Source organism: Myotis lucifugus, unplaced genomic scaffold, assembly GCF_000147115.1.
Source record: "Myotis lucifugus unplaced genomic scaffold, Myoluc2.0 scaffold_182, whole genome shotgun sequence".
Classification (NCBI taxonomy): domain Eukaryota; kingdom Metazoa; phylum Chordata; class Mammalia; order Chiroptera; family Vespertilionidae; genus Myotis; species Myotis lucifugus.
In genome coordinates this window covers 1,967,013-1,981,883 of record NW_005871230.1, presented here as the reverse complement: position 1 = coordinate 1,981,883, position 14,871 = coordinate 1,967,013, and the positions used below count along the sequence as shown (strand labels likewise).

The following is a 14,871-nucleotide window of genomic DNA, read 5'->3' as shown; positions in this document are numbered from 1 at the left end:
CGGCAGCTGGGAAGCTTGGCTTCCTCTATCATTGGGGTTAACCACGCCTCCTGCTTGCTCCAGCTCTGTGGCTGCCGGCCGTCATCTTGGTTGGGTTAATTTGCATATAGTCACTCGGATTGGCTGGTGGGCGTGGCTTAAGGTGTAGCGAAGGTATGGTCAATTTGTATGTTTGTCTTTTATTAGTGTAGACTAGAGGCCCAATGCATGAAAATTCATGCATTAGAGGGCGGGGTCCCTCAGCCTGGCCTGCCCCCTCTCACAGTCTGGGATACCTCAGGGGCGGTCGGCGACCCGGCGATCAGGGGAAGGCGACGCCACATCACACCTCTGCTGCTGCCACTGCTGGCAGCCAAGCCTTGGTCGGCCCTGGTTACCTAAGCCTCGGCCGGCCCTGGTTACCTGAGCCTAGGACGGCCCTGGGTGGCTGGGGGGCTGAGGGGCCTGGGTGCCGCCATCTTGTGGCTGTGGGTGCCGCCATCTTTGAGGGCATGGCAGTCAATTAGCATATTCCCTCCTTATTAGCTGTGGGCACCACCATCTTTGAGGGCGGGGCAGTCAATTAGCATATTCCCTTCTTATTGGCTGTGGGTGCTGCCATCTTTGAGACATTGTGAGGGTCAATTAGCATATTCCCTCTTTATTAGATAGGATTGGATAATTAACTCACCCTACACAGCACATTTAACGAACACCACTGTACTCATCTACCCAGAGTTAACAAATGTTTTGCCACAACTGCTTCAAAATAATTTAAATCAAGTAATATATTATCAATAGAATGGAAGGCTCCTTCCATTGAAATTCTCTCTTTTCAAAATATGTTGTACTTTGTATGAATTCTGCAAGAATTCCTTCCTAAATGGAACTTATAAAAATGACATTTCACATTCAGGTACTTCAGTCAACCTAGAATTTATTTTTATGTATGGTGTGGGGTTGAACTTTGATTCCCATCTCCTTTCCATATAGCTACCTAATTTTATCAGGGCTATTTATTCAATAATCCTTTCATTTCTAATTGATTAATAGATCCCTCTCTGTCACATACAAAATTCCATATATTAGGGGGTCTGTTTTTTGTTTTCTTTTCTGTTTTATATTACTATCATAGTATTTATTTTCTTTTGGTTACCAGAGGGGCAAAAGGTGGGGGGAATGGAAGAGATTAGCTAAAGAACACATATGTATAGACTATGGACACAGACAACAGGCTGTACGGGGGTGTGGGGGCGGGGTGTGTCACTTCATGAAGGAGGACAAGGCAGGGGAAATGGGGGACATCTGTGATAGTATCAACAAAAAATGTTATACTTTCTTTTTCTATTCTTCTAGTGAATACCATTAACATTTTATTATGCTTTCTTGTACTTCTGCATTCCTTGTGAACAGAGATACTGACTGTCCTTTGTTCTGGATTATCTTTTCAAATATAAGTACACAAGAACAGCCTGGGAAAACAGAAACAGAATCTCCCTTTGCAGCAAAGGACAAGTTTTCTTACTGGTATACCCTTGGAAGAAAAAGAGAGTGTTTTTCTCTCTCTAGAGCAAAGGGAAGGCATTTTAAAAATTCAAATTCCCTAAAATCAGGGTTTTTCTCCTATAACGTGATTCATTGCATATACAAGTACCACCTAGACCCTTTACTTTGTCTCAGTGGGACTAACACAAATATGTGAACCAACATATTTGGGGAACCAACACAAATATGTGAATGTTCAGGTCGCTTGTTCTGCTGTCAGTGAAAGTCCTTTGTCTCTGACACAGGAGTCTTGTGTTTTCCACCAACAGCCATTAAACAGTAAAAGGCTCATTTATTAGCTTTTAAATAGGGTAAAATCAAATTGTTTGAAAAACATATTAGTGTTATGTTAAACTGTGTTGTGAAGGGTTTTCACTTGGATTTTATGAGACTTGGGCCTATTTTTGTAGAATTAGGAAATCTGAACTTAGTGGATTCTTAAGTAGCTTCTGTGTTTTGCTTGATATGTTACCTTGGGAGCTTTGCCAGATTTTGGCTTACTTCATTAGCATCTCTACAGTTCATGTTAGCTGAAAGTCAGAGTTGACTTGCAAAGAGTAGCAATGGTGTGGCTTAGCCCATTACTCACCTGCAGTATGTGACAGGGAGTCAAGCCTCTTTTAAGTGGAAGTTAGACTACAGTATCATAGGTTTTTGTAAACCTCAAAAATTCCTTTTGAGATAGAGATCTCAGGTTCCTGGAAGGTAACCACACCGACTTTATACTACTAACAAAAGACTGTAATTAGTAGCAGGAACTTGTTCAGATTGGACTTCTTATGACAACAAAAACTTTAAAAACAGCACTCTTTCATGCTGCCAATTTCTGCTTTATCTTTGACCTCATGTTAATAATGTGCCAGGTACTTACATCTGGAATAAATCCAATCTCATTGAGATGATTACTCAGCTCTGGATCATGGAATGCAATCATCTGAGAGAACACAGTCAAATACTCTGAAATGACAATAAAATTTAAGACAATCGTCATTTTCGCCCAGTACCTCAAATAAAACATCAAATTCATATACATTAGTTTATTTATATTTTGAATGAAAGTTAATTTCTCCATTAAAACGTGCTTTAATAATTTGATTTTGTTACCACTTTAATCAGTTACTGCTAACTACCAAACATACCAACAAACTATGATATAGCTTATTTTCCATCTTCAGACCTATTAGTTCATTTCTTTAATCACAAATTATACACATGATGAATGATGTTTTCCTATTAGGTTCTACAAATACATTTAATTTAGTAATGTTAAATTGAATTTCTTTTATGTTTGGAAAGTGTAACAAATAAGCAGTACCAAATAGAATAATTATACCTCAAATTTGATACTATATACAGACATAGGCATTTGTTCCAGTTCTAATTTATTTCCACTCTGCATTTGGCATATTTAGAAATAAGAATTAACATCATGCTAATAAGAAAACAGGAATACAGTAGGCAAGTAAGTGTTGATTCTAATCCTATACTAATTCATAGGGTTCAGTTGCATTGTAAGGAATATTTTCTTATTTTGTCCAACAATTTACTATTATTCCAATTTACTAACTATGTACTAATCTAAACAATATACTTATAACAATCTACTCAAGGGCAAGTAACCATCATTTTGAACATATTAAAAACAAAATTAAAACATATTTCAAAAATGACAGTAATCCAATGAAAGATTCTTCTTAATTAATAACCTCAACTCGTTCTTTCAATAAAGTTATAAATCTGTTTTTCAAACCAATTATTTGGTGAAAATAACCTCCTAATATAATGTCTACTATTCTCTTTTAGTTTTTAAAGTTCTTTACTTTTAAGTTTCAAGAACTTGTGTAAAATTTTGACAATCTGTTAGTACAAGTAGCCTTCCCCTATTTTCCACAATTAAAATTTTGATTCTAATGATCATAAATGTTTTTATAATTATCCTATACTAGAGGCCTGGTGCACAAAAATTTGTGCACTCGGGGAGGGGGGTGGAAATCCCTCAGCCCGGCCTGTGCCCTCTCGCAGTCTGGGAACCCTCAGGGGATGTCCACCTGCTGGCTTAGGCCTGCTCCCCAGGGGAATGGGCCTAAGCTGGCCGTCAGACATCCCTCTGGCAGCCTGGGAGCCCTCAGGGGATGTCCATTTGCCAGCGGGAGCAGGCCTAAGCTGCAGTCTGACATCCTTAGTGCTGCTGAGGAGGCAGGAGAGGCTCCCGTCACCACTGCTGTGCTGGCAGCCGTCAGCCTGGCTTGTGGCAGAGCAGAGCTCCCCCTGTGGGAGTGCATTGACCACCAGGGGTAAGCTCCTGCATTGAGCATCTGCCCCCTGGTGGTCAGTGTGTGTCATAGTGACCAGTCATTTCCAGTCCTTCTGCTGTTAGGGTCCATTTGCATATTACCCTTTAATATATAGGATAGAGGCCTGGTGCACGGGTGGGGGCCAGCTGGTTGGCTCTGAAGGGTGTCCCGGATCAGGGTTGGGGTCCCGCTGGGGTGCTTGGCCAGCCTGAGTGAGGGGCTGAGGGCCGTTTTGAGGCTGCCCGCAGCTCCTTCAGGGTGGGGGGTCCCGCTGGGGTGCCTGGCCAGCCTGGGTGAGGGGCTGATGGCCGTTTTCAGGCTGGCCACGCTCCTTGGTGACCCAGGCTCCCTGCCTCTTCTTTTTTTCCTTTTTTTTTCTTTTTTTCAGCGCCTTCTTGAGCGGATGCCTGGGCAGGCTGGAAGCAGGTATCTGGGATTTATTTATCTTCTATAATTGAAACTTTGTAGCCTTGAGCAGAGCCCAGGTCCAGCTGGAAGCCTGGGTTGCTCAATGCAGGAGCTGTCTCCTGGTGGTCAGTGCACTCCCACAGGGGGAGTGCTGCTTAGCCAGAAGTCGGGCTCACGGCTGGTGAGTTCAGCGGTGGTGGTGGGAGCCTCTTCTGCCTCCGCGGCAGTTGGACATCCTCTGAGGGTTCCTGGACTGTGAGAGGGTGCAGGCTGGGCTGAGGGACACCCCCCACACCCCTGGGTGCATGAATTTCATGCACTGGGTCTCTAGTTTACCTATAAGCAATGTCACATGTTTTACAAAGAGAAGCACCAAAGCCAAAGAGAAAAGATGAGGAAGTACTGTATTCAATATCACAATAAAGCTAAATTCTCTATTTAATATGAAATTTTACCCATGGGTACTAAATAAAAAATGGGTTAATACTTTTGGATTAATATTTTTTCATGACTGAATGTTTATTCTACTGCAACAAAATTCTTTTCTCTATCCATTGTCTCATCTTTTCCTCTAAGAAGAAAAAAAAAAGTACAATTGTATCAGGTTCAAGAGTTCCAGATTAGAGACCCAGGACAGATAGCAAGGTCCCAGGAAACTTTGAGATTTAACTGTTTTTTAACTACATTTTTCTCCTTCCAATTAGTGATGCTATATTTTTAGTCCTAATTTACACAAAAACCAGAGGTATGTAACATCAACAATCATAAGAACTCAACTGCATGTTGATGAAACCATATAATTATTAACCTTTTAAAAAGCACGGGTCAGGCAATTTTCCGCAACTAGTCTCATTTACTAAATATCATTCTTATTTGAGCTTGATAAAAGATAAGTACTATGTGGCATTACATGGCTAATTGAAGTTTAATGAAGAAACTTAATTTATCATGAAAACATTGTACTTGTGTTCTGCCAAACATTGATGGCTACATTTATATATGTGTCTATAATATACTTGTGATATAAATAATATACACAAATAAATACATGTATATTTTTATTTTATATTATTATATGTAATATATTATTTAATATATAAAAATAAGTTGCATGTAAATATAAGTTATAAATTTTGGTTGCTTGGGGCAGGCTTTAGATCATTTATAGCATGGCTTGTTATATTCAGAAAAATGTCTTGCTTCAAAGAGGTGTAAGACACATGATGCAAGACATTCTTGAAAATGTCAAGGCCGTACACTCAATGTATTCAATACTATATCCCAATATCCCCAATATCCAATCATTAAATCATTCATGACAAAGACATGCATTAAACTAAATATATACTTCACTGCTTTCTCAAATACTTAACCTTTATAATAAAGTTGCATATTTCCCCTCTCTGTTATTGTTTGATGAGAAAGAAGTTCTATATTCACATTTGACAACTGGATTTAGATTTTGACATCTGTCCTTTAGACTTTGACATCTGTCCTCTTTCCTCCCCTTTCCTCAAAGACTTACTGAATGTAGTGTGACCATACATCCTAGTTTACCTGGGCAAGTCTCAACTGCCACCTGTAGACTCAGTGACTAGTACATTCAGTGCCCCTTTAACTCTGAAAAATATCACAGTTTAGGTTTATAGTCATCCCAGCTATGGGTGGGACTAATGGAACATCACAACGAAGAAGATACTGCCCCTGCCCTCAAAGGATTTAAAAAGACATGCAGGGAAACAAAAGATTAGGGAAATTTTCACCCAATTTTCTTTTCCAGGTTTATATGGTATACTCCTCCATCTTTCCTATTGTGACTTTATATAGTATCTCCCTTCATCTTTGCTTTTCTGACTTATAGCCACCACATCTTACAATGGTCCAAATGTGAATATGCCTTGGTTTTATAAACAGTACAAGAATATGTTTAATGTTGTGCCAAAAATTCCAATTATTGTTTTTGGGAACAAAACCTAGTACAATAACTTCAAAGAACAGTGTAAAAGTTTTATAGAACAGTTTTCTAGGTTGCTCCTTTCTTAAGTGCAAAATGACATTAAAGTATAGTTGGGTTTTCCACAAAGGATTTATTCCCAATATTAATAGCTAAATGGCTGCCTCTTTCTTCACTTGCCTAAAGCTGACCTTTCTTTCTTCAATGGCAAGAAAGTACGTCTGTCCTACAAGTTATAAGCCTATTTTCCAATATCTCTAAAACTATATTCAATATATCCCTTTCAAATCCCCCCTATCTTTCACATCCAACCGGAACTCTAAGGCTTTGCATCTTAGAATAATTTTAGTAATCTTAGATAACATAGAGGCTAAAACCCTGAGTTTGTAAATTAGTACATTAATTTTTAAAGTACTGTGTGTTGGCATTTTATCAACTCAATAGCAACATGCAGGGGAAAATTTGATAGTACTTAGAATGATGAATATTAATTTAGGCCAGAAAAAATTAAATTTATTATCTTCTTAAAAATGTCTGCAGGCAAATAGTAAATAACACTATGGTTATCAACAACAACAAACCCAGATATCTTGAATAAATAGATAATTTTTCTCTCATCAAAAGATGCAAAGCGTTCTATGGTCCTATAAATATACAAATCGTATATATTATATGAAAGACTTTAAAATAAAAAATTAAAGTTGCTATTGAATATAGAAACTTTTGATTTCTGTAGAGATAAGTGAATAAATAAATATGCAATTCTACAAACAGCCATTAATCAGTTTCATATGACATACAAACTTTCCAAAAGTTGTGGGAGCAAAGGGTACATGTGATATTTATGTCAAACAAAATCAATGCTACTTTGAAGTTTAAACCTTAAAACACTATAAAACAAAATGGTGGGGAAGGACAAAGAGGGAAACCAATAAAATGAGATTCAAATATTTCTAAATGCAAGCCTAAAATAGACATTTTGTAGGAAAAGAAACCACTGTACTTCCGTAAACTTTAGTAACCAATAATCACTATATGGTTTCAGCTCCTTGTTTTGCTCTCCATTCTTCTCTTTCCAACTCCATGTACCAGATTTGACTACTGGCTGTTTTATATACTCATTTTCATGTTTTTACTGCAATGCTCTTCCTTGTTCTTTTTATAAAGAATGTCCTTCTCACCCTAACCGGCTTGGCTCAGTGGATAGAGCATCAGCCTATGGACTGAAAGGTCCCAGATTCGATTCCAGTCAAGGGCATGTACCTTGGTTGCGGGCACATCCCCAGTAGGAGGTGTGCAGGAGGCAGCTGATTGATGTTTCTCTCTCATCGATGTTTCTAACTCTCTATCCCTCTCCCTTCCTCTCTGTAAAAAAATCAATAAAATATATATTTTTTAAAAAGAATGTCCTCCTTTTTCACCAAATCCCTACTCAAATTTCAAATTCACTAATAAGTATCCTCTCTTTTATGAAACTTTCCAGACTTTGGGACCAAAAAAAAAAAAAAAAAAAGTCAAAATAATCAAAATAACATCCCATCTTCCTCTGTTCTAATACAATAACATGTACACTTATCTCATTACTTAAATTTAGTTATTTTCACATTTATTTCCTATATTGGGCTATGAAATCTCTTGGGAAAGGATTGAATATTATTTACCTTAAGAACCTCAATTCTTTAAGCAGTGCCTGGCACAGGGTCAGTGCAGGACAATTATTTATTGAAAGATTAAAGTCACTGAAACAACGCTTTTTCTTATGTAACATCACACACACACACATATATATACTTATCCTATATAATAAAAGGGTAATATGCAAATTGACCCTAACAGCAGAACAACCAGTCGCTATGACACACACTGACCACCAAGGGGCAGATTCTCAATGCAGGAGCTGTTCCTTGGTGATTAGTGCACTCCCACAGGGGGAACTCCACTCAGCCACAAGCTGGGCTAATGGCTGTCAGTGCAGTGGCGTGGCAATGGTGGGAGCCTCTCCACCTCCTCCATAGCCTAAGCCGCAGTCGGACATCCCCTGAGGGCTCCCAGAGGGATGTCTGACTGCCAGCTTAGGCCCGATCCCCTGGGGAGTGGGCCTAAGCTGGCAGGTGGACATCCCCCGAGGGGTCCCAGACTGCGAGAGGGCTGAGGGACCTCTCCACCCCACCGAGTGCACGAATTTTTGTGCACCAGGCCTGTAATATATATATAGACAGAGAGAGAGACAGAGAGAGAGTCAACATATAAAGTCAATATAAAAACTGAACAAATGATTTAAAATACCATGTCTATTGTTTCTTCGGAAAATATACATGCTAAATTTTTCATAATGTTAGAGAACATTTACTGTGGCTTTAAAAAGTTTCAAAATTAATTACTAATTCAAGATTTTAAACACAAATTTATACAAATTATAACTGATAAAATTATTAGTACTTAGAGAAATAATTTTGGAGAGGTCTTTTAATTATAATATTGAACTTTTAAAGTACATCACTGATTAATGAATCAAATTTTAAAAAGTCTTTTTTGGCCTTTCTGACCAGTGTCTGCAAATTCATATGGTGTACATTATGGTTTCTCTTGCATTTTCATATATTAAATAAGATATTGTCATACTTGTATAATAAGCCTTTTAACAGGATACTAACAAAGTCTGTAGTTAAAAAGAGTGAAAACTCTTTCATGTTGAAAATTCATTATCACTAGATAATACACACATTGATCTGCAATGTGAAACAATTACTGGAAAAATGAAACCTTCAGAGGTAAATAATTTCTGTATTTTATTATTTATTTATTTATTAATATATATTTTATTGATTTTAGAGAGGAAGGGAGATAGAAACATCAGTGATGAATCATTGATAAGCTGCCTCCTGCACGCCTCCTACTGGGGATTGAGCCAGCAACCCGGGCATATGTCCTTGACCAGAATCGAACCTGGGCCCTTCAGTCCACAGGCCAACGCTCTAGCAACTGAGCCGAACTGGCCAAGGCAATTTCTGTATTTTAAAATAGGTATCTACACAGAGCCAAAATAACAATTACTGTAATGGAAGTTATCTAATATGACCCTTTGAAAACTGGTCATCCAGACATCATCCAGCCATCTAATAAATACTATAGATAATTCATTGTGTAAGTTCTGTTTTAATTGCTTTTTGAAGATTCTCCAAATAGCTACATCTCTCTTAAAAGTACAGAAATCCAGCTAGGCACTATGCTTTATTAAGGGCCTGACAAATTTGAAAAAATATTATTTTCAGGCTTTTACATATGAAAGTTCAGCTACTATTACAAGTTCACATTAACTTTAAAAATAACCGCATTCTATTTCTGACTTATATTTAACTGAGAATTAAAGAACCACCTTTTTTGCACAACTACTAACATGATTACTTTTTACTTTTAGTGCTTTCAGTTTGTCTTTAGTCATTATCTGACAGATTATTTACATTGTATATTGCCTCTAGTATCATCCAACGTGTTTTAAATATACTCATTTCTTTTTTACCAGCATAAATAATTTATTGCAAAATCTCTAGTGTCGTACACTAGTGGGCCTGACAATTCATTCAAGAGTATTATGGGATGGCAGAAGCAGGAGGTAGGGAATACAATAAAAGTGTAACATGTGAACATAGAGTGCTGAGGGGCAGACTTCATGCAATAGCCTACTGGTGACCAATTTTAATCAACTAAGCTACCTTGGGCAGGAAGGAACTGGACCAGGCCATGAACCCTGTTCTCATTTGGCCAGTACACCCCAGGTTTCTGGCCTTCCTTTGTGCTTCCTCACTCATAGTCCTATGGGGGATTTGATAAGATTTCTAGCTGCCAGGCTTGTGAAGCTACCAATTGACCACGGGGTCCCCAGTCTACAAGAGAAACTCTACAAGAACTTGGGCCTTTATTGAAGCTTCTTCAGACAGGAATGGCTGGAATCTTACAGAGTACATCGTCCATCCTAATAAAAGAGTAATATGCAAATTAACTGTCACTCTACAACAAAGATGGCGGTGCCCATAGAGGCTGGGGTGGGACGCTGGCGGCGTCACCCAGGCAGTGCAAGCCCAGCAGGCAAGTGCGGCCCATAGGCAGCATCCAGCAACCCGGGAGCAGGCAAGCGCGGCCCGCAGGCAGCACCAAGCAGAGCCTGCATGGCCATCATCGTGGTGTGGAGCAGGCAGGCCCTGCAGAGAACAGAGAACCACGGGGAGTGGGCCTAAGCCATCAGTAGGACATCCCTGAGGGCTCCTGGATTGGAGAGGGTACAGGTCGGGCTGAGGGACCCCCCACCCCCATGCACAAATTTCGTGCACCTGGCCTCTAGTTCTATAATAAACATCATTGATAAGCATAATAAGGAAACTATGAGTAAGTGTGAAATGCATACCAATTAGTAAGATACAAGCCACGCTCTTATAGGACATCACTTCATAAATTCTTAGAGGAGAACATTGCATGATTCTTGAAGTTGGATGGTTTTACTAAACTAACCTATAAGAAAAAAAAACTTCCTCCCAAAAAAACCTACTCATATTTGATTATAAAAAAAATCAAAGCAAAATCTTGTTGCTCTCTAAAAACATTCTTAAATTAATCCCAACTTTATACAAGTCCACTTTCTAGGAACATGCAGGGTATTAGGCATATTCATTTTAAAACATTTCTAAATACAAATATAAATCAATAAAATTTGCATTTCAAAATTAATGAAGAGACACTGGATCATTATACCAATTTCTAGTACCTATCTACATTGTAGACACAGAGTGCTGAACATGACTTGGTGTGCTTATAAACACACACAATGCTTTTTATTTTTATTTTATTTTTTTTAATTTTTATTTTTTTATATATTTTATTGATTTTTTACAGAGAGGAAGAGAAAGGGATAGAGAGTTAGAAACATCGACCAGCTGCCTCCTGCACATCTCCTACTGGGGGTGTGCCCGCAACCCAGGTACATGCCCTTGACCGGAATCGAACCTGGGTCCTTTCAGTCCGCAGGCCAACGCTCTATCCACTGAGCCAAACCGGTTTCGGCACAATGCTTTTTAAAAGTTTAAATTATTTTTCTCTATACTTCGAGGTAAATGATGCTGGAAAAATAAATGTTTTTATGTGCTGCACTATTTATCCATATTCTTTTCTTCCTCCTATTTTTAGCCTCTTTATCTATTTAATTTACATTCACATTACTACTGCCTTTCTAGATATTTTCTCATTATATTTACTTCTGATACTCTAATTTTATACTCATGCTAAGTAAGTGAATATATTGCTAATTGAGATCCCACTTATTGAGAATGTTTAATAAACTGCACATAGCCTGTATTTGCCGCTTCATGTATTCAAACTGAGTGAATTATATCAAACCATAATTATATAAATATAAATAAAACAAAGCACTAGTTTCAAGTTGTTGAAAATGTAGTTGAATTGATGACATAAATAATAAATAAAAAGTTTAAATGATGGCAGTATCTGAAAAGTAACATACAATTAGTAAATGGGAAAACTATGTGACCAGCTTTGTAGTCAGTTCCAAAAGAAATACAAAAGTATAAGAAAATTTTCTGCCCTTAAAACATTTAGACTCTTGTTTAAAGATAAGACATGATATATAATATCATGATAATAATAAGATTAGCAAAATAATTTTAATAACAATAGCAATAAAATAATAATAGTAGCAATAATAATAAAAAAGTCATTAGTGTTATCGAAAGTTTCTATATACCATGCATTTACATATTTTATGTTTAACCTTTACAAGAACCTTTATTTTAGATATTAGGAAAATTATACCTAGCAAACATACTTTATTTGTCCAAGATTATGAAATAATTAACCCAATTTACATTTGAAACAAAGTTTGCCTGATTCAAAAGTGTTTATTATTAACTTTTGTTACTTTGTACTAAAAAGGAGTTTAGAGAATTATAGTAAAAGTTTGTGGCTAGTGAGCGTAGTCATGTAAGAATTCACAAGTGGTTATGCTATGACTTGGACTCTGAAGAAAGGTGTGTATTTTAGGAAAGTAAAAGACAGAAGACGAATATTTTGGGCGTTCAAGCATGGGGAATGAGATGAATGAGAAGTGTTTTTAATATTCTCTTTATTTACATAATTAAATATTATTTAAACTTTTTACTAATTCATAATAAGCTTGGTCGATGGTGAAAATTTGTGTGGGAAATTTTAATTGTGAGAGAGAAAAATAGCAAGACTTTTATTTTCTTAAACTAGCATGCCTAAATTTGAACTGAACAGAGATCAGATATTGAACAGTCATTGGAAAATAAAACCTAATTTGCTGGGGACTTGGAATAAAGACTAAACTTAAGATCTCTTCACTGGTTTTAGTGAGCATTATCAACCTATTTTATTGGGTCAAAATCATAAATTTAATGAGTATTGGTTACATGACATAATATATTCCCTTAAAAAGACAAGGAAGGACATTTAATGCTTACCTTGTATTACATGTGAGTTGTCTTTCAAGAAGAAGTTATACAGGTATTTGGGAATAAAAGCAGACATACATGCATACGCCAAGGCTAAGAAAGAATAAGGCAAATGCATGCGATAAATTATTTAACTACTATTAAATAAGTTTATGCCAATAATTGATGAAAACACAAATTTAAAGAAACAAAACCATTTGCTCTTTAAAACAGAAAATAATTTGAACAAAAGAAAACCACCTAGTAACTTTTCAATTTCAAACTACTATAGAAATTGTTATCCCATAATAATAAGAACCTTTATTATCTGAACTTTACAAATTTTTAAAAATCTCCAATCATGGCATTAATGAGCTATACAAACCAAAAGATCCTTATTTTTTGTTGATGCAAACAAAAAAGCCTCAGAACTTGGATTTAGGAACCCTAGTCATAAGTTATTTTTTTAAATACAGATTGCTTACTATTCTTCAAGCAATATGTGTAATAATGGCCTATACCTAACAAAACATAGCAAACTTGTAGTCTAGATAATGAGAAATATCATAGAACAGTGTATTTTCAAACCAATTAAAATTACAAAATTTTAGTTCTCTGGGATTATGCTATCTCTACTTATTTCCAGAAATCTATGCAAAATTTGACATGAAATAGAATTTGAAAAAAATAAAGATTTTGAGATTAAGGCTTCTAGAGAGTTACATTATATATATGGTAAATACTTTCTAAATGTGATATCTTTAGAGATTTGAGTCTGTTAAGTGTAACAAATATTTACTGAAAAATCTACTATAATAAAGGCATTATAACAGGGGAATAAAAAAACAGAAAAAAAATCAATCATTAAACAAAGCTGCTGCTGCCCTGGCTGAGTAGCTCGTTGGTTGCAGTGTCATGCCCATATGCCAAGGTTGTGGGTTCCATCCCCAGTCTGGGAACAGACAGGAATCAATCAATAAATAAATAAATAAGTGGAACAAGAAATTGATGTCTATCTGTCTGACTCTCTAAAATCAATCACTAAAAATTTTTTTAAAAAGCTGCTAACCAAAAATGGATTACTATATTAGTAATAAATAACTAGAACACAAAATATACACAAATACTTTCCTGAAATACAAAGTGCTGGGTTTAGGAGGGAGAATGAGTAAAGTTTTCATTAAGAAGGTAGTGGTTGAAATAATAGGCTTTGGAGATACAAGATTAATATGAATTCCTTTATAAATTGTTTAGGAAATATACACAGGCTAAACCTAATCTCTAAAGAAGTCAAAAATTTTCTCCTATGTTCATAAAAATGGTCACCAAAGTAGATGAATTTTTTAGAATAAAAAACTCTCCAATAATAAATTCTTCACATGCTCTAAAATTATACAACAGATTATCTCACAGATATTTATACTATCTCCTAGAAAGCAAGCAAGATCCTTATAATAAAAACAAAAACCTTTCATGTTTGAATAAAATATTTTAGTATAATATGCACCACAATTATTTAATTGATAAATAAGCTTACCTTCATTATTGAAATTTAAATATAGGAATGGAGCACAAAGTGAGTCAAGACCTGATGGGGAGGGGTTGAAGAAAAGAATTCAAATAAACATAATTAAGTAGACCTGTAGATATATACCTTATTCAGTTCTCTGCATTACCTCTCTATAGATTAAGCATTATAAGTACTATTCATCCAGAACTATATTATCTATGGGTCACGGTGGGGAGTAACTGATAATGACTAGCACATAGTATGTGCCCAACATAAATCAGCTTTTATTATTATCAATATTATTATGAGTTTAAGAGAGAAATATACTAATAGCAAAATGTAAAGATGATAGAAGGCTTGGGATATAATCCCATTTCTGACCCTGTGTGATCTTGGCAATGACTTAACATCCCCAGGCATATTTCCTCATCTTAGAGGAGATTTGTCTTACATGCTTCTTTGGTATCATGAAAAAAGACCCTTTAAAAATTGTGCAGTGAAATACAAATATGTGACATATTCCTTTTATTGATAATAATGCTGTTCATATGTTGTCATACTGAAAGAACGTACATAAATCTATCTATAATTGTTTGGAAGACACAGGACTTCTCTAAAATGGACAGAGCTAAGGAAAATAATGGCTTAATTTTAAGTTCAGCCAGAAATAGAGAATTTAAATATTAAATAACAACACTGTTCATTACAACAAATTCAAATATA

General features: G+C 36.2%; 1 protein-coding gene across 2 annotated transcripts in view; it reads right to left on the bottom strand.

Annotated features, from left to right (window-relative positions):
* Positions 1–14,871, bottom strand: part of TBCK (TBC1 domain containing kinase) — a 167,968-nt gene that overhangs the window by 77,045 nt on the left and 76,052 nt on the right. For both annotated transcript variants that reach the window (XM_006096594.3, XM_023760455.1), the window contains 3 exons: positions 14,176–14,226; positions 12,669–12,752; positions 2,396–2,481 (listed from right to left, as the gene is read on the bottom strand). In XM_006096594.3, the coding sequence (XP_006096656.1) occupies positions 2,396–2,481; positions 12,669–12,752; positions 14,176–14,226 (221 nt within the window). The remainder of the gene's footprint in view (positions 1–2,395; positions 2,482–12,668; positions 12,753–14,175; positions 14,227–14,871) is intronic.